Raw genomic sequence first — 25,377 nt, 5'->3', positions numbered from 1 at the left:
GTTGTAATAGGAGTTGCTTCAGAGTGGTTCTACCCCAAGTGCCCAAATTCTCTTCAATCAGGCTACAAAACTTAGTATTCTCCCTTCATGGGTGCTGTCATTCATCCCGCTGTATCCAGCCAGGCACCAATCCGTGTGAATTTTTCCTTCAAAACTAGCCTTGTCTTCTCTTCTCAGGCTCAACACCCTAGACTAGGCCCAACTCACCTCATTCTTGAATAACTGCAGACCCCTCCTCCTTGTGAGCCCCTGGCTTATTCATCTTTGCAAACCCAGCACCCACATAACTTTCTGGCACGTGGCAGACATTCAGTAAGGAACACTCTCAGCTGGGGGTGAGAAGAGAGGGTCACAAGCTTACCCCATATTACAGTTAAAACAAATTAGAATTCTCTCAATAATCCCATTAAGGGGGGAGGTGCCTCACCTGTAGAGGTTCCCAATTAGGTCTCAGCAGTTTTGTCGATTGTTTGGAGGTGGGGTCGTGTGGTGGTGAAGCAGAAGTGGAGCTTCCCAGCTAGGCCTGGAGTAGAACCCACAAGCCAAGTTCCCAATGGAGAGTTTTCTCCACCCTCCCCCAACCCCAGGAGGGTAATCAGGGATAATCAGCCTGAGGAGGAGGGTCCGTGAGTTTGTCTCAAGTCCACAAAGCAGTCATTAGCTGATTCCAGCCTCATTTCTTTCCAGACTATCCCCAGCTCTAACTTTCCTTAAATACCAAGTTTCGACCATCACTCTTCACACTGAAACCCTCAATAGGTCCCAAGTCTAAACCTAAATTGCACAGCTTATCTTTTTTAAAACTGAACATACCGCACCTACGCACCTGGCTTATTTTCCAGGAACCTCCTCTTTTCCCACTACCTTCTCCTCTTTCCCACTGTGAAACTTCTACTCTCTTCTCCACCAACCCTGCTTTGTTCCTTACCGAGTTTCTCGCAGTCACACAAACAAGAGATGCTGATTACACCTTACCTCTTACCTTACCGTCTTCCTCCTCTCACTTTTGCCCACAAGACCTATGTTTTCCATAATCTTCCAACACGGCCATTACAGCTCAGTTTAGTACTAGTTTTGGACACTTTCCATCTCACGTGTGTCAGCTGCCCCAGCGCACCCACATTTAAATACGTATCCAGGCGTTCCGCACCCAAAAGCAACGGAGGCCCGAACACAGCCCGTCCTGATTACTTGCTGAATTTTAATTTGGATTTCTTGACACTCAAGTTGGTACCGTGACTCCCAAGTATTCTTTAGTTGTTTGCTGTGTATGTTTTGTGGTCCATGCAAGTATTCAAGGCGATGTTTATAAACGGATACAAGGGAGGATAGGGAAAATTACTTTTAAAAACCGCATAATCCAACCATCTCTGTAAAGTGTTTAACACCTAAAAGCCACGAGAAAGTATGTTGGCACCCCAAGCAAAGTGGGCCCTGTACAGCCCCCGCGTTACTGAACGTGCGCACGGCTGAGTCGCCCCAGGTGGAAGTAGTCCATATAAAGTAGGCCTCCGGAAAGTCCCGCCCACTCCGCGCCGGGCGTGGAGTGACGCTTGACTCCACCCCCTCCAAGAACGCAGCCCTGTGATTGGCCATGACGCATCCTAGAGCTGCCCAATTGCGTACGAGCAGCTACTCTCGCGTTTCTTTGTTTGCGGGAGGAACATGGCGGATCGCCTAACGCAGTTGCAGGACGCCGTGAACTCGGTGAGTAATTGCACGCGATTAATCTCCGTCGTCTTCTTTCCCGGGGGAAAGCAAGGCAGAAAAAGAGGTCCGAGGGACAAAACTCGGAAGTGGGGAGTGGACTGAGGCCGGGTTTCAGCATCAAGCGCTGGGGTTGGAGGGAGGCGGCGCCGCGGTCTGGAAGGTCTTAGGCCGGCGGCGGGGCGGTGCGGGAGCCAGCGGCCTCTTAGCCTGCGAAGTGGAGGATCTCACTCCACTCCGTGACAGGACTGCGTGGACTGTCACGCTTCACGGCCTTATCATGTTCTCTCGGAAAGGTTTTATTTGCTTGTCAGTGGTGCTTATGGGATTGCTCCTCTTTGGCCGGGAGGGGAGAGGAAGCGGAAGCTTTTTTCCCTTTATCAGTGTTAACCCACGGAGGGCAATTCTTGTTCTTAATGATTGGATTTTTGCCATTAGATGTTAGCCGAGAATATTCCTTCGCCAAAATTTTCAGGTTGGGGCGGGAGTGATAGTAAAGTGAAAAGTTTTGTTTCATCTTAGTTGGTTCGTATAGACCAAGGGTTCCATCTCTTGGCCACGCCCCCAGCATGTCAGTTTAGGGAAAACCGACGTCTTTATGATAGTCAATCTTCTGACCTTCGTATATCTTTATTTAAGGTTTTTAAAATGCCTGCCAGTGGGTTTACTCCCTATGAAAAGTCAGGTGTTGTGAGTAGACCCCCTTACTTTGATCCTTCTGATTATTTTTCTTGTTATGTGTACGTAGAAAGTATGCAAACCAAAGAATTCATATACTTATTACCATTAAGAGCTAACTTGTTTACATTTCTGTTATTCTATTTATAATTTGATGTCCCAGGTGAGATGTTGACTGGAAAATCCAAGTACCTGGTCTCTTGCCAGTTTTTTCTCAGCGGAAGCTAATAAGTTGGTATTCCTGTTATTAGTTTTTGTGCACTTGAAGAGTGTGAATCTGCTCACAAGAAACTGATCTACTTTGTGTGTGAGGGCCAGCCCCTAAATGTTGATGAATTCACCAAGGTAAATTCTACCTTTGGTGACTTGCCTGGGCTGCCAACCAGTCTCCCTCAGGGAGATACTCCTTTGACGCTTTACAAAATCAAATTGTAATGATGCAGCTGGATACAAATGTTATTTTAGGGGAAATGTTGTGTATTCATACATGTCTCAGCCAGAAGGATGGTATGGAAAAGTGAATATGGCCCTTAACTCCATGGTAGGCAGGCTGATCATTGGATTTTGGAGAAAAACCTCTAGGTTAACTGGTATGGGTGCCTGGTATCCATGATGGGTGCACCACCATGGTTACAGAGAAATACTCCTTGAGGAGTTTACAGTCTGATTAGAACGATGTCATATACTCAAGAGACATTTAAATAATGCAAAGGCAGTATGTGGTTATGAGTTGTAATGAATTGAGTGTTTTCAGCTGTAAGTGCTGAAGTAAAGTGAACTGTTGAGTGATATTAATTAAAATAGAGGGAATCTTATTAGCATTTATCTGAATTGTAATTATTTGTGAAATTATTAAAATAAAATTTATTTTACCCACTGAGAACTCCATGAGAGCAGAAACTGTCTTGTTCACTGTATCAGTGTGTTTATACAGTTATATACAATGCTTGTCATAGAGTTGATTTTTGATAAGTATTTGTTGAATAAATGGATTTTGAGAGCTTCATAAGGACAGGGCAAATAGCCAGTGTGTTGAATATTTGTGTGTGTTTTCTGTCTTCTTCATAACAATGCTATAATGTGAGAATGTTCCCAATTTAAAAATTAAAAGAAACTCGAGTTAGCAGAACCAGAATTAGAATCCACATTTGTACAGCTTCAGAGCAGTGACTGCCACTCTATTACCTTTGCAAAATGTGAGCAAAAGCAGTGTAGTCAGGAATGAATTTATCACCAGTCAGGCATATGTGAAGGAGGAGTAGATAATGAACAAGTAGAGTTGACTTAGATTATTGAAAGCTTTGAAATAGCCTGAAGACTTGGAGATTTATCTTGAAGACCATGCTGGGGCAAACTCAAAATTTTTGAGCAGAGTAAAATAACATAGAAAATAATAAGAACTAGGAACTTCCCTGGTGGCACAGTGGTTAAGAATTTGCCTGCCAATGCAGGGGACACGGGTTCGATCCCTGGTCTGGGAAGATCCCACATGCTGCGGAGCAGCTAAGCCTGTGCGTCACAACCCCTGAGCCTGTGCTCTAGAGACGGCGAGCCACAACTACTGAGCCCTTGAGCTGCAACTACTGAAGCCCCTGCACCTAGAGCCTGTGCTCCGCAACAAGAGAAGACACCCCAGTGAGAAGCCCGTGCACCACAACAAAGAGTAGCCCCCACTCGCCACAACTAGAGAAAGCCGGCTTGCAGCAACAAAGACCCAAAGCAGCCAAAAATAAATAAATAAATAATTTAAAAAAAGAAAATAAGAACTAGAAATTAATAAGGAGTCTGTTGTAAACAATTCTTGTGTGAAGTTGAACTAACAGCAGCAGTGATGGTAGAAGGAAAAGGGAAAGATTTGTAGTAGTATTAGCAGGATTTGAAGATGAAAGTTGAGTCTGAAGTTAGACTGGTTCACTAGGAGATTCTCAATAGAAATTAGATATTAAACAAAGGAAACAGTTGACTTTGAGTTCTGTAATTCAAATAATGGCAGTGAATCTTAGTGGAAATGCTGATTCACTGATTGGAGATAAGGAATTGAGGTTTGAGAGGTCGGGACTATGGAGAGCAGTTGGTGGGGAGACTAGGAATCTTAGGTTTGGAGATGGTAATGTTATGGAGCCAGGTTTGTTTGCTGGACTTGGAGCAGGCCGAACACTGAGACACCGAGTTTCATAGCAGAGAAGGGGTTTATTTATTCAGGAGGCAGCGGAGTGAGGAGACAGGAGAACAAATCTCAGATTGCTTCCCAGAAGGCAAGAGGCTTGAGATTTTATGGGTTAAAGAAGCAGGGTGTTCTCAGGCCTGGGGAAGGGTGGGTGGAGGTAGGGAAAAGGTGAGGTAATTGGTGTTGTGCACGGGACCAGTTTTAGGGTTGGTGGTCCCAACAATTCTTAGGTGGTCTGAACTGGGCAGGGGCCCGCTCCAAATCTTCCAAATTTCTGGAAAACAACTTAAGCCCCTGTTACTACAGTGATGCACGCATCAGCAGTGTTATCTGTAGGGGTGGTAAGAAGTCTGGTGTGGTATGACATGGGCTACGTGAAGCTTGGAGGGTGTGCAATTAGGGAAAGAAAAAAAAACTAAAGCAGTCTTAATCATTAAAGGCAGGTTACAAGCAGAGGGGTTTCTAACGAGCTGTTCCCTTATCTGCTGTTCTGTAAGACATACTCCAGTATTTTTGTTAGTGTGACAGCTTCCATTAACCCCATGGGACACGGTTTCTGTAAGGACTTGGTATTCTCAATCTTCAAAACTGATTAAGGAATACTTTTAGAGCCCTGGGAGTTCACAGCTTGAGTCCTGGAGAAAAACATTTCAGAATACTTAAGGTGCAGTCTTTTCCCCACTTTTATTCTTGTAACTACTCTAGTTTGAGAAAAGGGGTCACATTTTAAAATTTACCCTGGGGCCATTCTTAGATATTTGCCTATCACATTTGCTCTTTTCCACCACTACTTCCCCAAAAGTCTTTACTTGTGCTTGCAGTAAGTATTGGCATATATTTCTCTAGTCATTCTGTTACCTTGGGAAGAAAAGAAAGATTATTTTGTATTTCTTTGATTGAAACCAAACGTAGTTTCTTTGTATGATTAAAACATTTAATCATTGTTAGTAACTGGTTTATGTTATCCAGAATTACTCCTTTCTGTTTTATTTTCTTGCTCAGAGACCATTATAATAGGAACATTGTTGCTGCCGTTACCAATAAAATCGGTAAAACAGATAAATCCTTTCTAACTTTGCCACCTTTCCTTTGGCCTCAAGCTTGCGGATCAGTTTTGTAATGCCATTGGAGTGTTGCAGCAGTGTGGTCCTCCTGCCTCTTTTAGTAATATTCAGACAGCCATTAACAAAGATCAGCCAGCTAATCCTACAGAAGGTAAATAGATTTTCTTGGCTTCTCTTAGTTTGACTCTCACATTACCTGTAATCCCTTAAAATTAGATTTATTGAAAAATTCAACTTATTTATGGCTTTCTAAAAATGTTATTGTTTGAGAATATTACTGCAAGTTTGTCATAAAAGAAATGAATTTGTTATAGTCAATTTATGTAACACCTCATAATTCTTTTCTTGTCAAATAACAGACGTTTTACTTGTTTAGAGGAGAATTGTATGAATTTAGCTGAATTTTACTTGAGGGACCTTAATAAGAAAGGCATCCCATTTATAGATTCCTTTATTCAAGTGACCACTGTATTGTCCTAATAAATGAAATGATATACATTATGCTTACATTCCAATTTGAGTTAATATTAAAGCTAATTCTCAAACGTAATAGAATTGATGTGTTGAAATTACACTTTAATCATTAGAAGCCTGCTACAGAAAAAGTTATGAAGTTTTCTGTTTTCATAAAGTTTAATTTCTCTTTCTGAAAACTTGAGATTCTCTAATATCCTAAACGAGTACCATCTTTCTCTAGAATATGCCCAGCTTTTTGCAGCGTTGATTGCACGAACAGCAAAAGACATTGATGTTTTGATAGATTCCTTACCCAGTGAAGAATCTACAGCTGCTTTACAGGTAAAAATATCTTTTCCTTTGAGAATTTTGTGAGTAGAGAATTTTGAATTAAAGAGATAGATTTAGTGCCTTTTGTTACAATTTTCAAAGTTAATCTAAATTTTGAAGTGGGAATTTTACTGTGAACTACTGTAGTCTGTTAAAGACTGAGCTGAATGTGTATAATTGTCCAATTTTGAGCTTAAAGAAAACTTGCCATTTTCCTCAGTTTGCTTCTTTTCCTTGCAAAGAGTGAGAGGAGGGGCACATTCTGGGTGTGGAGTAGAATAGTAGTGTCCGAAAGCAGCGTGGAAGGAAGTCTCATGTAGCCATCCAGAGATCTCCAATCGAAGTCATCTTTTAAGTTAATTCATACGGGAAGACTCTGATCTTAGGATTTCTGCCACTGAAAGTTTTATCTGATCTTAGGATTTCTGCAACTGAAAACTCTATCACAATGGTTGGGTAGTCATCAGATTTAAAAGTAAATACTTTTACTGCAGGTTCTTTCCGCCTCAACTTTCTTTGATCTCCAAGTTTTTCATTTCTCAGAACATTCTTAAATTTGTGTCTTATAAAGGCTGCAAGCTTGTATAAGCTGGAAGAAGAAAATCACGAAGCTGCTACGTGTCTGGAGGATGTTGTTTATCGAGGGGACATGCTTCTGGAAAAGATACAGAGCGCACTTGCTGATATTGCACAGTCCCAGCTGAAGACAAGAAGTGGCACCCATAGCCAGTCTCTTCCAGACTCATAGCACAGTGTATCTATACCGTGCGTGTGGCTGAGAAAAGAACTGTTTCAATGCCATTGAGAATGCTGCATCAGATTTAGATGGAAGCCTTACCAACAGTTACAGAAACGTTAAGCACTATGACACGTTATCTTCTTAGCTATTTTAAATAGTCTTCTGTTTTCACTCTTAATAATAAGCTTGTAAAATCGTGATTGAACCAGCTTTAAACTGTCATTATGCCATTTTTTTAAATTGTTATCTGGGTTAAATTATTGAGGCAGATATTGCATTAATGGTCATAATATAATTAAACAGATGTACTATAAAATTCTGTTGTGATGTAATTTGTCTTTATTTTTGTCATATTTTTACAGTCTTTACAAATCAAAACATCCCTCAAGCCAGAGGAGAGGTGGTAAATGCAGAGATAGTGGACTTTTGAATTTAGGTTGATATCCTTCTGCCTCTTTTATTTATTTATTTATTTATTTTGCGGTACGCGGGCCTCTCACTGCTGTGGCCTCTCCCGTTGCGGAGCACAGGCTCCAGACGCGCAGGCTCAGCGGCCATGGCTCACGGGCCCAGCCGCTCCGCGGCATGTGGGATCCTCCCGGACCGGGGGCACGAACCCATGTCCCCTGCATCAGCAGGCGGACTCTCAACCACTGCGCCACCAGCGAAGCCCCGGGAAGCCCCCAGAATTTTAACTAAGTTTCCAACTGGGATTTCTGTGGAAATTGACAAGTTATTTCTAAAATTTATATGGAAGTACAAAGTGTCAGTAGAAATCAGTATTCTCATTAGAAAATACAGAATGACAGCTTGCTTTAATAAGACAGCATGTATTAGTGCAGGGATAGATAAATAGGCCAGTGGAAGAGAATAGAGAGATCTAACAGAAATCCACGCAGATCGGAAAACTTGATTTGTGATGGAGATGATGTGAATCACTGGGGAAATAATAGAAATTGTGCTGGATGTTGGTTATATATACGCTATATATTAAATTCAGTGCCTATGGGGTTTCTTTTTGGGGTGATGAAAATGTTTTGGAATTAGTGGACGTTGTTGCACAACTGAGTTTACTGAAAAACACTGAAATACATACTTTAAAAGGGTGACTTATGGTATGCTAATTATTTCCCAATAAAGCCGTTACAAAAAAGGAAAAAGAAAAGAAAAATTTCATGCCAGGTGAAGGGCAAATATCTAAAATTTTTAGAAGACATTCTTAGGAAAATATGCATAGCTTCAGGATAGGAAAGGCTTTTTTAAAGTAGATATAAAAATTTCACATCATAAAGGAAAAGAATTCAAAAATTACGATAGACAATGTGTCAGACACTGCTTCAAACTTACATATATTAACTAATTTAGCAAAGGTTAATACATTTAAATGCATTAAAATTTAGATCTTCTGTTCATGAAAGTACTCCAAAAAGAATAAAAATGCAAGCTCAGCCTTGCAGCAGGTATTTACAGTATTTGGAACTGGACAAAGGGTTAGTATCTAAAATATGTAAAACCCTTCTATGAATCAAAAAAAAAAAGAAAAAAGCAACCCATTAGGAAAATCACAAAATAATCATTTCACAGCAGAGGAATGGCCAATAAAGGTGCACAAATGCTCAGCCTCATTGGTAATCTGAGAAATTTGAATCTGGCTTTCTAGGTGTTCAGGAAGGTTCACTTTTCCAGGCAGGAGGACAAAACTTACTTCTTATTTTTTTAATTAACACTTTGCTAGCTTGATTTATACATTTTATAATTTGGATATATGGTCCCTAGGCTTCCAAGTATTCTTGGCCAGGGCTGTATATGTTCAGGGCAGGCCTATACATGTATGTTTATATAATTTAAAAATAAGGAGATTCCAAAGACAAAATTCGGGGCACTGATTACCTCTCTGGTGGAAAGAAGGGAATGCTATTGGGAAGAGGGTCTTTTAAGGTAAGTGTAATAATATTCTTGAACAGGAAGGAATATATTTAATAAAACTCAATATTTCACGTAAACTATGTTTAAGGGTCATGTTTTCAATGATAAGGTTTAAGGCAGCACATTTTAAAAAATTTTTTGTTGGAGTATAGTTGATTTACAATGTTGTGTTAGTTTCAGGTGTGCAGCAAAGTGAATCAGTTACACATATATCCACTCTTTTAGATTCTTTGCCCATATAGGTCATTACAGAGTACTGAGTAGAGTTCCCTGTGCTATACAGTAGGTCCTTGCTGGTTATCTATTTTATATATAGTAGTGTGTATATGTCAATCCCAATCTCCCAATTTATCCCTCTCCCCTTCCCCCCCGGTAACTGTAAGCTTGTTTTGTATGTATGTGGGTCTATTTCTGTTTTGTATATAGATTCATTTGTATCATTTTTTAAAATTAATTTATTTTTGGCTGCATTGGGTCTTCGTTGCTGCACGCGGGCTTTCTCTAGTTGTGGCGAGTGGGGGCTTCTCCTCGTTGTGGTGTGCAGGCTTATTGCGGTGGAGCATGGGCTCTAGGCACACGGGCTTCAGTAGTTGTGGCACGTGGGCTGCTCAGTAGTTGTGGCTCGTGGGCTCTAGAGCACAGGCTCAGTAGTTGTGGCACATGGGCTTAGTTGCTCTGCAGCATGTAGGATCTTCCCGGACCAGGGACGGAACCCGTGTTCCCTGCGTTGGCAGGCAGATTCTTAACCACTGCACCACCAGGGAAGTCTCTATCATTTTTAAAAAAATTCCACATATAAGTGATGTCACACAATATTTGCCTCTCTCTGACTTCACTTAATATGATAATCTCTAGGTCCATCCACAAATGGCATTATTTCGTTCTTTTTATGGCTAACGTTCCATTTTTATATATATATATATATATATATTTATTTATTTATTTATATTTATATTTTTATATATAGGGTTGGCCAAAAAGTCCGTTTGGGTTTTTCCATAACATCTTAAATATATACCACAACTGCTTTATGTTTATCTGTCAGTGGACATTTAGGTTGCTTCCATGTCTTGGCTATTGTAAATAGTGAGGCAACACATTTTTAAGCAGCATAATGCTTCACTTGTGTTTGATTTCGGCAGAACTGGTTTGCTGTTAGCCAGTTATAGATATTGGTGGAAGAGGCCTTTCGATCTTCCTCCACAGGACTGACTCCCTCTGTCTCCCCAACTCCTCAGAAGTTCAACAGTGAGTAGAATTTAGGAAGATGAACTGCCTGCCGCCGTGTCCTTGCTCTGCATCCTTGTCCCTGCCTATTGAGGGTTGCATTTTTTTTTCTTCCAGTTGCCTGAGAAAGGCCTCAGATGGAGCGAAAGCTCCATTAAGGCACTGATGCTGCAGGTTGGGGCTTCTGAGACCAAACAAGTATCCATCTTTCACCACGAGAGGGCCGTTTGACCCTGAACTTTGGTTCCATTCAGGAAGTGGCTGTTCTGTGACCTAGAGGGGTATGTGGGGACTAGCTGTCGTGCCAGGTTATGATTCCCCTGCAATCCACTCAAACTAGTGTTATGATTCTGATTTGAACTAGTGTCCTCCTGGATCCAGTAACTTGATTCTGAGACCAAATGTCCACTCTCAGCTGAAAATAAAAGGACAGGGACACACCTTCATGGCTCTTCATACAGAGGTTGTTAAGTCCTGGCATGGGCCACAGAGGAAGCTCAATGAGCACTTTCTCTGGATGGTAAATTATCTTTTACGTCCACCTTCACACATGTGGGTGTGTGTTGGACAGGCCACACATCAGAAACCTGCCCTACATGGAGAGGCAATGAAAAAAGTGATTCATAGTATAGGCGCATGTGCCACCTGCTTGCACTGCCACTAATTAGCTGTATGACCTTGGGCAGGTTACCTATGTCTCAACACAACTGAAAAATAGCGGAAATATTACTAATTTCCTCATGGGGTTGTTATGAAGGGTAAATGAGTATACGTGTGCAGTAGTCTAGCATCATCCTCCTAGACACGTGTTTTGTTTTTTATTGAACTATAGTTATTTACAATGTTGTGTTCATTACTGTGGTACAGCAAAGTGAGTCAGTTATACATATATGCATTCCTTTTTACAAAATATTCTTTTCCATTATGGTTTATCATAGGATATTGAATATAGTTCTCTGTGCTAGACAGTAGGACCTTGTTGTTTATCCATTCTATATATAAAAGCTTACATCTGCTAACCCCAACCTCCCACTCCAGCCCTCCCCCCAACCCCCTCCCCCTTGGCAACCACAAGTCTGTTCTCTATGTCTGTGATTCTGTTTCTGTTTCATAGATAGGTTCATATGCTGGACGTGTGTTTTTGTAGGGCCTAGGGCCTATTGAGTTAAGTAGGGATGTGATGGTGATAATGGTGCCTGAATCTTTCGGGTCTTTAAGGGTGGCTTCAATCTCTGCCATAGTTCCAGGCAATATTGTTTTTTCTTTACAGTATTTATAATAAAATTTTATAAATTTTAAATTTTTTTGTTTTGAATTTTTACAGCATTTACAAATATTTGCAATATTTGTCTTTTATTTCCAATATTGCCAATGCAATATTGTTTTTTATTTACTATTTTGACCAAGGCAGAGTGGGAGGGACAGTTTCAGAGCTTCCACTTGCCTTTGTCCACTTCCATAGCTCTTATGCCAGGGGTTAAGTAACTCATGTGGAGTGGTTGCTAACTGTGAAGTTTAGGGGCTGGGGAAATAGTCACTGGATAAGTCATGGAACCAGTGGACCTATTATGCGTGGGATCTTGGCCCAGGGCACCATTTATTGTTTATTATTACCTTCCCCAATAAAGGGGCCATGATAATGCTTTGGATTCTCATGTGTTAATGTCAAATCAGACCCTTTAGCCAACACTCCTCAAAATGCCTTGGTATTTCTCTTTTCCTTGTATACAGTTACCTGGGTAAACGGCCATGGGTCCCTTGGGAGTAGGCCTGGGAGAATTATCATAAACACTTGCTATGGTATTGTAGAGTTTTCTTGTGGGGATCCTCATGAGAACAATGGGTTCTAAATCTGACAAGGGTCTCAGGATTGGAAATAGGGAAGAGATTGTGACTTTTAATTGGGGCAGCGGCTCTCTGGTGTTTAATCATCCATCCTTGGTTTCATTGGATTGTATTGATTGAGCAGTACTGCCCATCTCTCCTGCCCTTGGGGACTCGTGTTCTCTTAACACACTCCATAGTTCTCTGAAGTCAGGGTCCCCGTTGCTAGCCACTCTGACTTTGCTATTTATTACTATGATTGAGCCCATGTTGTGCATCTGATAAGCATTACCACCTGACTCCTATTAGGGATCCTATCATTTCTACTACTGTCAGATAGCCCAATTTAATGCCAGCATCTTCTGCCATCGGCCTTAGCCAGTGGTGTTCTAGGGCAGGATGGCTCTTATCAGTTCTTACAAGACCCAGTAGTGACATTTTTAGGAATTTTATGAACTAGTTGTTAAACACAAGATGTTAAATGTTATATGACAAGAGAGTGGTCTGATGTCAGTAAAGTCTCCCTTGTCCAACTATATTTTTTGTCCCCTTGGTTCTGTACACTGGTGTCGTGTCCTGATCTTGCATATATTTTCTCAGCTCCTCCCATACACCTTAGCTAGGTCCTGCAGCACCTTATCCTTCTCAGCAGACCCAGAACCTCCTCAGCTGTGTTAGACTGTGACTGACCCTAGTTTCTTATCTGGTAGCCAGTCTATGAGGTGGCCGTATATCCCGGCCAGAGGTGTGTGGGTATGGCATTTGTCTTGCAAAGCAGAGGATTCTGCATCACATTCAAGGAAGTGAGTAGAGCTAGCCTTTAATGGGGGGGGAGCTAGCCTTGTTCAGTCCCAGATGAATCTGGTGATTCAAGATGTTTGAGTGCTGTCACCAAGAAGGCCCCATTCTAAGTCGGAGTGTCACACTCCTTCCCAATCAATGCCCTGACTTTGGTGAAGCTGACTTGCCTGGGTTGAGAATCAAATATTTCTGGAGGCTCACTTCTCTTATAATTAAATACTGAATGTGATCTTCAGCTTTTTCTGCCTTCAGGCTATAAGAGCTGAGTGTCTGCTGTCAAGGACACCTTCTGGCTTTCACACTTTGCCTTAAATTGGTGATTAATACCTCTAGCCTCTCATCCCCACCCCCAACCCAATGCATTGATTGTAGCACCTAACAATAACCATCATATTCCAGTCCTTTGTTTTTACAAATTTCTTCGGGTACAATTGATAACAATAAACTGCATGTGTGTTGGGGGCTGTAGTGTACAATTTGATAAGTCTGATGTACACATACACTCATGAAACCATTATCAAGGCCAAGATAACAAACATTTCCAAGAACCCCTAAGGTTTCCTCCTGCCCCTTCTTAATTTATCCCTCCGTCCACCCCCATCCTCAGGGAAATTCTGATCTGCTTTTTGTCACTATAGATTAGTTTGTATTTTCTAGAATTTTATATAAATGCAGTCATACAGTGTGTACTCTTTTTTTTGTCTGGCTTCTTTCACTAAGGATAATGATTTTGAGATTTACACATGTTATTGAGTTTATCAGTAATTTATTCCTTTTTATTGTTGAAGAGTATTCCATTTAATGGATGTGCCAAATATGTTTATCCTTTCACCTGTTTATGGATAGTTGGGCTGTTTCCAGGTTTGGGATATTATGAATACAGCTATTCTATACAAGTCTTTTTGTGAACTTGTTTTAATTTTTCTTTAATAAATATCTAGGCGTGGAACATCTGGGGTATTTATTAGTTATATATTTAACTTTTTAAGAAACTGCCAAACTCTTTTCCAAAGTTTACCATTTTACTTTCTCATTGGCAGTGGATGAGAGTTCCAGTTGTTCCACACCTTCATCAACACTTATAACAGTCTGTTAACTTTAGCCACTCCAGAAGGTGTGTAGGGGTAACTCCCCAAAGTTTTCCTCATGTCCCTTTGAAATTCCTTCCTCCATCCCCTCCCTGCTCCTGCTTTCTGACCCCAGGCAACCACTAGCCTGCTTTTTGTCACTGTAGATTAGTTTGTATTTTCTAGAATTTTATATAAAAGGAATCATACAGTATGTACTTTGTGTGGTTTCTTTCGCTCAGCATAATGATTTTGAGATTCATCCAGGTTGAAGTATGTATGAATAGTTCATTCCTTTTTACTGCTGTCTTACTCCATTGTATGGATGTACCACAGTTTATCAATACACCTGTTGATGGCCATTTAGATTGTTTCCAATTTTTGTCCAACGCAAATAAAGTTCTTTATAAACATTTAGGTATAAGTGTTTATATGGACATATGCTTTTATTTCTCTTGGGTAGATACCTAGGAATAGAATGATTGGATCATATGATAGGTGTATATTTAACATTTTTTAAGAATCTGCAAAACTGTTTTCAAAGTGGTTATATGGAAATAAGAATGAGAAACAAAATAAAGCACACACAGAAAAAACACATTTAATATGTCATTTCAAGAGAAGGGGAATATTTAACACTGAGTGAGAATATGTATCTTCAGTTTGAAAGAAACTCTTCTAATGTAAAAGACGTTTTGACAACAGATGTTTGGAAATACTCCCATTATTACAGGATTTTTTTTGGCCAAAAATGATATTCATCCTCTATGAAGCTCTTAAAATATCTCTGAAACAAAACTATCTGATCTATTTTAAAATTTTCCAAAAAGTTAGTTTTGAACCAATTTGTTTAAAATATGGAAATGCAAAAACTTTCACTGTTTGGAAGAACAATTTATTGACATTTGGGAAGATGGAAATTTACTACTTAGATGTTAAAAAAAAGCTTTTTATAACAGGTGGATGAACTGATTTAGTAAATGCAGCTAACCTTTCGATTTGAATCCATAATTCTTTGCAGGATCTTTTTCAGCTGTGAGAGCCATTAACACCAAATATTGGAATAAACTTAACTTGTAACCAGAACTTCGTATCACTTTATCCCATAGTACCAAGCCAAATTTTATAGAAACAAAACTCTTCAATTACATTTCTCTCACTAAAATTTCTTTGGCGAAGGCAAAGAGATGTTTTATAAAACATAAAATAAAATACCATATTGAAGAATAGTTTTAATTTTTTATCTCATCTTTTCAAAATTTCTGTCTTTGGAAGTATGACTTATAATAACAAATATATTAGGACAGCACTACGTATAGTTTGTAAAGAAATAAATACGCATATATCAGGGATGTCAACTCAACATTTGTTGGGATGGGGTGTGCAATAATAAATTGGGGGATCATAGACCTCTATGATAACAAAGCAACCCATATACTCAATTAAATATCAGGTCATCTCAATAGCAACATTTAGTCAGAATATTTTTCTAGGGCCGTCTTTCAAGAAGAAAACCCTAGAAAGTGGTTTTAGAATATCCACATTTAAATCCAGGTATTGATGTGCTATGCTATAGAAAACAGTTCTTAAAGTATGGCTCATGGATACCCAGGTCTGTGAAGTCAAAAGTATTTTCATAATAATGCTGAGATATTACTTGCCTTTTCTGCTGTGTTGGCATTGTACTGATGGGACAAGAGCCATGGTGGGTAAAACTTCTGGAGCCTTGCCATGAGTCAAGGCACTGGAAACAAACATCATAAACTGTCATTCTTTACTGTCATACACTCACATGGGGGAAAAAGCCTACTCATTTAAGAATGCCCCTGATGAAACAGTAAAAATTAATTTTATTAAATCTTGACCCTTGAATGTACATCTTTTTATTATTCTGTGTGACAAACTATGACGAATACATATAGCATTTCTGCTGCATATCCATGTATAACGGTTGTATGAAGGAGAAAGAACTTAGTTTTTTGACTTGTGAGCTACACTAGCTGCTTGTTTTCAGGGAACATCATTTACTAATGACTGAGAGACAAACTATTCGGACTCAGGTAACTTGGGAGATAATTGTCTCAGAAATATTATAAATCAAGTAATCTTGTCACTTCAAGGAGCACAACTGACACTATTTGTTGCCAACGATAAAATATAAGTTTTCAAGCAAAAATTAGAATTTTGGAAAACTTGTATCCTCCTCGTGAGTTCAACAGCTTCCCAATACTTAAAGATTTTTCTGAGATCTTTCTGATGAAATCAGTGATGAGGTTACCAATTGTGATTTTTAAAGTATTGTTTAATAATATGTGTCGATATAGGGAAGATCTAAATAGCTCAGCAAACCATTTTCCCCCAAATGGCCATTACTTGATGTTATAAAATAATTCACCAGTAAAATATCCATTTAAATGCAATGGATTTTACTGTAACGCAATAAGAAAGCTCACTGATAATGATTTTGGATTCCACATTGCAACTGACTTTTAGTAAACTGACTTGATTCTCAGGGCTGGATCAAAGAAGAATATCCACAATGATCTGAAAAGACTATTAAAATACGCTTCCCTGTTCAAATTGCACATCCAGATTTTTTTCACATACTTCAATCAAAACAATATCATAATAGGTTGAACACAGAAGCAGATATGATAATCCATTATTTGCAAAATCCTTCTGTTCTCACTAGTTTGTTTTGGAAAATATAATTAAATTCCATAAAAATCTACATTATTTATATTTACATATATTGGGCTCATTATTTTATTGTAGAATGTATTAATACAGGCATACCTCATTTTATTGTGCTTTGCTTTATTGCACTTCAGACACTGTTGTTTTTTAAACAAATTGAAGGTTTGTGGCAACCCTGCATCTAGTAAGTCTATCAGCACCATTTTTCCAATAGGATTTGCTCACTTCCTTTCTGTGTCACATTTTGGTACCTCTTGCAATATTTCAAAAAAAAATTTGTTAGTAATATATTTATTAAGGTGATCTATGATCAGTGATCTTTGGTGCTACTACTGTTGATTGTTTTGGGGCATCACAAACTGTGCACACCCAAGACAGCAAAGTTAATCTATAAAAGTTGTGTGTGTTCTGACAGCTCCACTGAGCAGCCAGCCATTCCCTGTCTCTCCCCCTCTCCTTGGGCCTCCCTATTCCCTGAGTCACAATAATAGTGTTGAAATCAGGCCAGTTAGTAACCTTATAATGGCTTCTGAGTGTTCACATGAAAGGAAGAGTTGCATTTCTCTCACTTTAAATCAAAAGCTAGAAATGATTAAGCATAGTGAGGAAGGCATGTTGAAAGACAAGATAGGCTGAAAACTAGGCCTCTTGAGCCAAACAGTTAGCCAAGTTTTGAACACAAAGGAAAAGTTCTTGAAGAAAATTAAAAGTGCTACTTCAGTGAACACATAAGAGAGAGAAACAGCCTTATTGCTGATATGGTGAAAGTTGTAGCGGTCTGGATAGAAGATCAAACCAGCCACAACATTCCCTTAAGCCAAAGCCTCATCCACAGCAAGGCTCTAACTCTTTTTAATTCTGCGAAGGCTGAGAGAGGTGAGGAAACTGCAGAAGAAAAGTTTGAAGCTAGCAGAGGTTGGTTCATGAAGTTTAAGGAAAGAAGCCTTTTCCATAACATAAAAGTGCAAGGAGAAGCAGCAAGTGCTGATGTAGAAGCTGCAGCAAGTTATCCAGAAGATCTAGCTCAGATAATTCATGAGGGTGGCTACACTAAACAACAGATTGTCAGACAATTTGTAGATGAAACAGCCTTCTATTGGAAGCAGTTGCCATCTAGGACTTTCATAGCTAAAGAGGAGAAGTCAATGCCTGGCTTCAGTGCCTCAAAGGACTCTGTTGTTAGGGGCAAATGCAGCTGGCAAGTTTAAGTGGAAGCTAAGTTATTTACCATCCGGAAAATCCTAAGACCCTTCAAAATTATGCTAAATCAACTCTGCCTGTGCTTTATAAATAGAACAACACAGCCTGGATGACACACAGCACATCTGTTTACAGCATGGTTTACTGAGGAATTTCAGCCCACTCTTGAGACATACTGCTCAGAAAAAAAAATTCCTTTCAAACTATTACTGCTCACTGACAGTGCACCTAGTCACCCAAGACGTCTGATGTAGCTGTACAAAGAGATTAATGTTGTTTTCATGCATGCTAATACAACATCTATTCTGCAGCCCATGGATCAAGGAGTAATTTTGAATTTCAAGTCTTATTCTTTAAGAAATAAATTTCGTAAGGCAATAGCTGCCATAGATAGTGATTTCTCTGATGGATTTGGGCAAAGTAAATTGAAATCCGGAAATAACTCACCATTCTAGATGCCAGTAAGAACACTTGAGATTCATGGGAAGAGGTCAAAATATCGACATTTGCAAGAGTTTGGAAGAAGTTGATTCCAACCTCATGGATAATGTCGAGGAGTTCAAGACTTCAGTGGAGGAAATAACTGCAGATATGGTAGAAACAGCAAGAGAACTAGAATTAGAAGTGGAGCCCGAAGAGATGACTGAATTGCTGCAACTTCATGATAAAACTGGAATGGATGAGGGGTTGCTTCTTATGGATGATCCAAGAAAGTAGTTACTTGAGATGAAATCTACTCCTGTTGAAGATGTTGTGAAAATTATTGAAATGATAACGAAGGACTATTATATAAAGCAGCAGCAGGGTTTGAGAGGATTGACTCCAATTTTGAAAAGAGTTCTATGGGTAAAATGCTGTCAAACAGCACTGCATGCTACAGAGAAATGTTTGTGAAAGGAAACTTCATTGTCTTATTTTAAGAAACTGCCACAGCCATCCTAACCTTCAGCAACCACCGTCCTGATCCGTCTGCAGCCATCAACACTGAGGCAAGAATCTCCACCAGCAAAAAGATTATGACTCACTGAAGGCTCAGGTGATGGTTAGCATTTTTTAGCAATAACGTATTTTTAAATTCAGGTGTGTACTTTTTTTAGACAAAATGCGACTACAGTTTAGTGTAAGCATAACTTTTATATGCAGTGGGAAACCAAAAAATTCATGTGACTTGCTTTATTGCAAGATTCGCTTTACGGTGATAGAACAGAAGCCACAATATCTCTGAGGTATGCCTGAACTTTAACAATTTCCCATTTATTAGATATCATCCAACCCAAAATTCTTTGGAGTTCTTGATAATTTTTAAGAGTATAAAAGGGTCTTGAGACTAAAAAGTTTGAGAACTGCTACCTCAAAATAAAATAAGACAGCATGGTACCTTTACTTTGCTAAGATCGTTTAAGGGTCTGGGTGAGAGGAGAAGACGCTTACCTCAAATAGTGATGCAGCAGATGTAACAATTAGTAGTTATATTTTTTTCTTCTTACTCTTTCCTCTTTGGCTGAGGTCTGTTATAGCTTGGTATTTTATCTTAGTTGTTTTGTTTTGGCAAGAAGAATTCCGACATCATGGAGGACGCTCCTAAGTCTCGTAACCACGCTGAGCGTGACAGTGAAGCATTTCCTTGTCAGTTATCCAGACTGTTTACATTGATCTTATTTATTTCTCAGGCCCAGGATTGGCTAAAGTTGGAAGATTCCCCTGAAATTATACTTTTCTTCTGCCAGAGCTAAAAATTTAAGAAAATCCTTAGACACCAGGGTCCTATCTGTGATCTTGAAATTATTGTTCTCAACCGACAGTGAAGAAATTGTGTATTAGAAACAAGTGCTTTTCAAAGAAAAAATCCAATAAGAGATGGAATATACACTTTAATTTTAGAAGAGTTAAGCTCCTTCCTGATGTAGTCTGCTCTCTTAGACAGCGGCTTATTCTAAATGCTTCAGCAAATAACGCAAAACAGTACGGTAAATCCCTATCCTTCCTAAGAGCGCTGCTGGAAGAGATTTCTCCCTAACCCTGGCTAAGGCTCTCTTTATTTATTAGGGGGATTAAACTTAATTCCCTTGATTTGTACTTATTCTTTCTAACAATGGTTTATACATAGGAATTCAGAGAGGCTTTTTCAGATTTGAGATGCAAGTTCAATGTCAGCCTTTTTTTTTTTTTTTTTTCTGGTTTGGCTAAATCACAACAAAGGAATACTTGCCAATAAAGCATGCTATGCAGAATCCAGGACTTATATGGTGACTCAGCGTTGAATTTTACTCCCATGATTTTGTTGGAAATTAGATGCAGCTACTGAGAATACCAGAAGCATTGGCTTCGGGTTCAGTAGATGTAAGCTGAGCTTATGAAAAATAGGATCTTACTATGCAGTCTCTTGATTACTGCTGAAAGAACTGTGCGGTCTCCTGATTATTGTTGCAAGAACTTCTTGATTGAATTGACACATCACCTTTGAACAACTTTTTACTATTTAGAAGGCATAAGACATAATGGTTTAGTACATAGGCTCTGGGTTTGAACCCTGGCCATACCACTTACAAGTCATGTGACCTTGATTAAGTCACATCACCGCTCTGTGTCTCAGATCCCGAATCTATAAAATAAAAAGTATAATGACCTACCTCATTGGATTATGAAGTTGATATGAACAATAATGTCAAGTATTTAGTCTGTTATGAAGTGACCAATAAATGTTATTTATAGGGCTTCCCTGGTGGGGCAGTGGTTGAGAGTCCGCCTGCCGATGCTAGGGGACACGGGTTCGTGCCCCGGTCCGGGAGGATCCCCCGTGCCGCGGAGCGGCTGGGCCCGTGAGCCATGGCCGCTGAGCCTGCGCGTCCGGAGCCTGTGCTCCGCAACGGGAGAGGCCACAGCAGTGAGAGGCCCAAGTACTGCAAAAAAAAAAGAAAAGAAAAAAAAATGTTATTTATAATTGGTTTTCTTTTATTTCTTGAACCTCACATATCTCTGTGGTTATTGTGGGGTAGATATCAGTATTTCCAAGGGTAAACTGAGGATCAACAGTTAATTGTCAATTGACCCAGAGCCTGCCTGTGGCAGGCCCTCTGATTCCAGTACTCCAGGGCACTTGCCAATACTCCGTCCTAAATCTTGTAAGTACAGGAATCAGAATCATAAAAGCTTGATCTCTTACATAATCTTAGACCTCATTTAATAAATTCGGAGGATTTATAGAATTCAGATAAGTATGTAAACTTGAACTTTGAACATTTGTGAACAAAGCATACATTAATTATTGGATTTATTTAATTTTCTGTTGACTATATATTGTTTTATTACTTTCACATGAAACTAAGATCTATCTTTCTTCAGTAGATATTTATGGACCCAAACTTTAGGAACATTGGCTCACACTTGACATGGTAGTGTTTCAAAAAGAGCAGGGACCATCTTAACATTGTACAGGGTCCAGCACAGTGTCTTGAACAATTGAACATAGTAGGGGAGGTCAGTTACTTATTCATTCATGATGCAAATGGTTATTGCATCCGCACTGTGTGCAGGGACTGCCCTGGGATATAGCAATGAATAAGCCAGACCAGGTCTTTACTCTTTTTTTTTTTTTTAATCTTCAGTCTTAAAGAGATCACAGGGCTTCCCTGGTGGTGCAGTGGTTAAGAATCCTCCTGCCAACGCAGGGGACATGTGTTTGATCCCTGTGGGATCTGGGAAGATCCCACATGCCGTGGAGCAGCTAAGCCCGTGTGCCACAACTACTGAATCCCACGCACCTAGAGCCCGAGCTCCGCAACAATAGAAGCCACCGCAATGAGAAGCCCGCACACCGCAACAGAGTAGCCCCCACTTGCCGCAACTAGAGAAAGCCCACGCATAGCAACAAAGACCCAATGCAGCCACAAAAAAAAAATGTTCATCCCAGGGATATCTTTAAAGAGATCACATAGTGGAGGGAGGAGATGAACAATCAACAAATAAATACATCAAAATGGTAATTTCAGATAGCGTACATAGGAGCTAAGAAGACAGTAAGACAGGGTAATGGGATGCAGGCTGATGGAGAGAGATGGTGAGGAGGGTGGAGAAGTCTCAGATAAAGTTGTCTGGGAAGACCTATCTGTGGGGGGCAGCAATTTGAGCTTGGACTTTGATCATTAAAGAGAACCAGCTGAGCAAAGAGCCAGGGCTCAGGCGGGGAACAAGCTTGGCCTGTTATAGGGATAGAAAGGACTCATTATGAATAATGAAACTCAAAATCCTTATGAGGTCTTTTTGGTCCATATAAGAAAAATACAGGCTTCAGATCACCAATTGCTTTAGTCACCTTCGTTTACCTTCTAGAAAAAAGAATATAGGAGTGGCTGAGGTACACCTTTCCTTTGAAGTACTTTGAAGGGCAAAATTGGTTTCAGCTTGTTGACTCATTACAGTTCTGAAATGTGTATGGTTTTTCTTCAGCAGATATTTGAGAACCAAAACTTATACTTAGGAGCATTGGTTCATCTGTGAGGTGTTAGTTTCTCTTAGTAAACTTCACCAAGAACATGGAATTCTGTATCCCTATTTATAAATCTGATCTTTAAGCACACATGATTATTCATGCTCAAGAAAATATAAAATCTTACTCTATCTCCACTTTTAATTCTTCCCATTTTTTCCCTCACTCACTGTAAATAGTCAAAGTACTTATTTATAGAAAAACAACAACCAGAAAACAGAAGAAAGGTAGAGAGAATTTGGGCTGTTTGCCTTTCCTAAACTATGTCATGCAGAATACTTAGTCATAAAAGATGTTATGTTTGCTGGGGGGGAAATTACTGTGTTTGTATCTTTCAGTGTCTAGTCAGAATGATAGAAACAACTTGGGTATTTTTCTTTTTAATAAATTTATTTATTTATTTTTGGCTGCGTTGGGTCTTTGTTGCTGCGTGCGGGCTTTCTCTAGTTTCAGTGAGCAGGGGCTACTCTTTGTTGCGGTGCTCAGGTTTCTCACTGCGGTGACTTCTCTTGCTGCGGAGCACCGGCTCTAGGCGCACGGGCTTTAGTAGTTGTGGCACACGGGCTCAGTAGTTGTGGCGCAAGGGCTTAGTTGCTCCGCGGCACGTGGGATCTTCCCGGACCAGGGCTCGAACCCATGTCCCCTGCATTGGCAGGCGGATTCTTAACCACTGTGCCACCAGAGAAGTCCCACAATTTGGGTATTTCTAACCTTTAGCCTTTTATATAGAGAATTGTTTGCAAAAGTGTTAGAAGGGCTGAAGGGGCCAAAAGGTGAAAGGATGCTACTCAGATATCAGTAAGTCCAGGAAGCTGCCAAACTATAAGGCGGGAGGAGAAAAACGGAAAGGGTGCTGCCCAGATCCCCTGAGTGCTGTGCTGCTAGGGCTTGGAGAGCACCACTGCTGCACTGCCACTGTTGGAACCACAGCAGCTGCTGCTTCACAGGAAGCCAGAGGTCCCTATTGATGGTTCAGGATTCTGGAAGCCACAGTCCCGTTTTTGCTGAAAGATGTTGCTGTTGCTGGAGCTGCTAATTGTCTTCTGGCACTGTTGCTATGACTGTGCCACTATTACAGCAATCTGTGTGGCCTGTGATGGCCTGCCACCGCTGCTGCCCCAGCCAGAGGAGAGGAAGGAAAGTAAGGGCTCTTCTGCGCTTCCTGCTTTGTAACCTCTTGCCAGGACCTCCCGTGCCAGAACCTAATCAGACCCGGCAGATGAGAGAGTCTGGGAGATGTAGTTTTCAGGCTTCCGGCCCCTGAGATGCAAACAAGAGGTGAAGGCCAATATGAAGTTGGAGGCCAATAGTCAGATAACTAGAACAATAGTCTAGTAAGAATGGTCAAAGCTGAGTTAAAATTAAACACATTTCTTTACTTCAAGATTTCCCCAAACCTTTAATATGCTACTGTGCTTTGAAAATTTTCAAAAGGGAGTTATAGTTTGTAGTGCTTCTCAATGTTATATGGTAAGTTTCCCTCCACAGAACACAGTTTGAACATCTCATAGGACCTCAGACTAGGATAAAAACAGGGACAAACAAAAATGCTATTGCTGCTAGATTATAATGAGGACATAGGATGGTAGATTATATAAAAGATGCTTTCCTCATATAAATGATAAAAACTGCAGAGGGACAGGTTAGAGTGGTAATGTAAGAATTCAAATATACCAACATCCTGAAAACTAATTATGTTAAAGGAATGACGCTGACAAATCCTTACATTTCTTGGATATTTTTGTAAAGGTCAGTTCTTGTTTTGGTAACCCAGTACATGGACACCTTCTTTGTTTGGGAGAATCCCAAGGGGAGAAATAAGAAACAAAGAGCTCTGATTGACAGCATGGAAACTGAAAGGGAATGATAGTCTTTCTGGTTAATTAATAGTTGATTCTGGTAATGTCAGTCCAGTCACTGTATATATAGAGACACCGTGAGTTCGGAGGCATGAGAGTAAATGTGCAGAGGGAGCAGATGCCAGCAGCACAGCTGTGACTCTCAAGCAGGGCCAGTGCCAATAGGGCATCCTGCACAGATGGCTCTTTTGGCAGGATCTTGGCTGTGCTTTGTTCACCTGTGTTCCTGCCCAAGTCTGTTTATCCAGCCTTCTTGCCTATTGTGCAACTTTCAGCCCCTCCAAAAGTCATTTTTCTCCTTAACCAAACTAGATTTATTTTCTTTGTTTGCAACCAAGACCTCTAACTGAAACATTCTTAGAAAGTAGAGAAAGTCAAAGGGAAACACAATATTCTAATTTTTTCCCTACCAATAAGAAAGAAAAGACTGGTTATATGGGAAAAAAATTACTATGAAATAGTTACATCCTAACAGAATGGATAGGTTTAGAAAAGCAGGTTTACAAAAATTCAGAGAAATACCATATGTAATAGGAAAAAAGGAGAACATTCTAAAATAATATCTGACTTGGACTTCCCTGGTGGTCCAGTGGTAAAGAATCTTACAATGCAGGGGACACAGGTTCGATCCATGGTCGGCGAACCAAGATCCCACATGCCGCAGTGCAACTAAGCTCCTGGACCACAACTACTGAGCTCGTGCACCTCGACGAGAGAGTCTGCGTGCAGCAAACTACAGAGTCCAGGCCCCCTGGAGCCCACACCACAACTAGAGAGAAACCCGAGCAGACCGTGCCCTGTAACGAGAAAGGTCCCACATGTCTCAACAAAGATCCCCTGTGCCGCAGCTAAGACCCGACACAGCCAAAAAAGAAGAACAAAAATATCTGACTGCATAAATGTGAAAAATTCCAAAGGAGAAAAAATTGGAGAAACATATGAAGACACTAGGATGGTTGCAAAGATTAAAGTCCAGAATAAATGTAAGTTTGTGAATATTCTTAATAAAAATGGAAAGACTTTCAAGGCATGATCTGAACAAGAACAAGAGAAGGGTAAGCCAGCATCCCGGGAAGGATGCTGTAAGGTTAGATGAGGGCAGAACTCATGGACCAGGTGATGTCCATGGTCCCGACCATACATAGAACT

General features: G+C 40.1%; 1 protein-coding gene across 2 annotated transcripts; it reads left to right on the top strand.

Annotated features, from left to right (window-relative positions):
- Positions 1 to 1,643: 1,643 nt before the first annotated feature.
- Positions 1,644 to 7,460, top strand: MED21 (mediator complex subunit 21). Of its 2 annotated transcripts, XM_060166680.1 has the most exons (4): positions 1,644 to 1,707; positions 5,653 to 5,767; positions 6,314 to 6,414; positions 6,974 to 7,460. In XM_060166680.1, the coding sequence occupies exons 1-4, from the start codon at positions 1,666 to 1,668 to the stop codon at positions 7,148 to 7,150; spliced, it is 435 nt and encodes a 144-aa protein (XP_060022663.1). In that variant the 5' UTR covers positions 1,644 to 1,665; the 3' UTR covers positions 7,151 to 7,460. The 2 variants fall into 2 exon arrangements, with proteins under 2 accessions (XP_060022663.1, XP_060022664.1); XM_060166681.1 differs by lacking the exon at positions 6,974 to 7,460 and having other exon boundaries at positions 6,298 to 6,365.
- Positions 7,461 to 25,377: the final 17,917 nt, after the last annotated feature.

The sequence above is a fragment of the Lagenorhynchus albirostris genome, chromosome 11 (assembly GCF_949774975.1).
Source record: "Lagenorhynchus albirostris chromosome 11, mLagAlb1.1, whole genome shotgun sequence".
Lineage (NCBI taxonomy): Eukaryota > Metazoa > Chordata > Mammalia > Artiodactyla > Delphinidae > Lagenorhynchus > Lagenorhynchus albirostris.
Note: the sequence above shows the minus strand (reverse complement) of the source record. Positions and strands in the feature narration are given on the sequence as shown.

Excerpts from the sequence above, each read along its gene's own strand:
- MED21 (XM_060166680.1), top strand. The coding sequence starts at position 1,666 with ATGGCGGATCGCCTAACGCAGTTGCAGGACGCCGTGAACTCG. Across the intron at positions 5,768-6,313 it reads GCCAGCTAATCCTACAGAAG|AATATGCCCAGCTTTTTGCA; the intron begins GTAAATAGATTT and ends ATCTTTCTCTAG. Across the intron at positions 6,415-6,973 it reads AATCTACAGCTGCTTTACAG|GCTGCAAGCTTGTATAAGCT; the intron begins GTAAAAATATCT and ends TGTCTTATAAAG.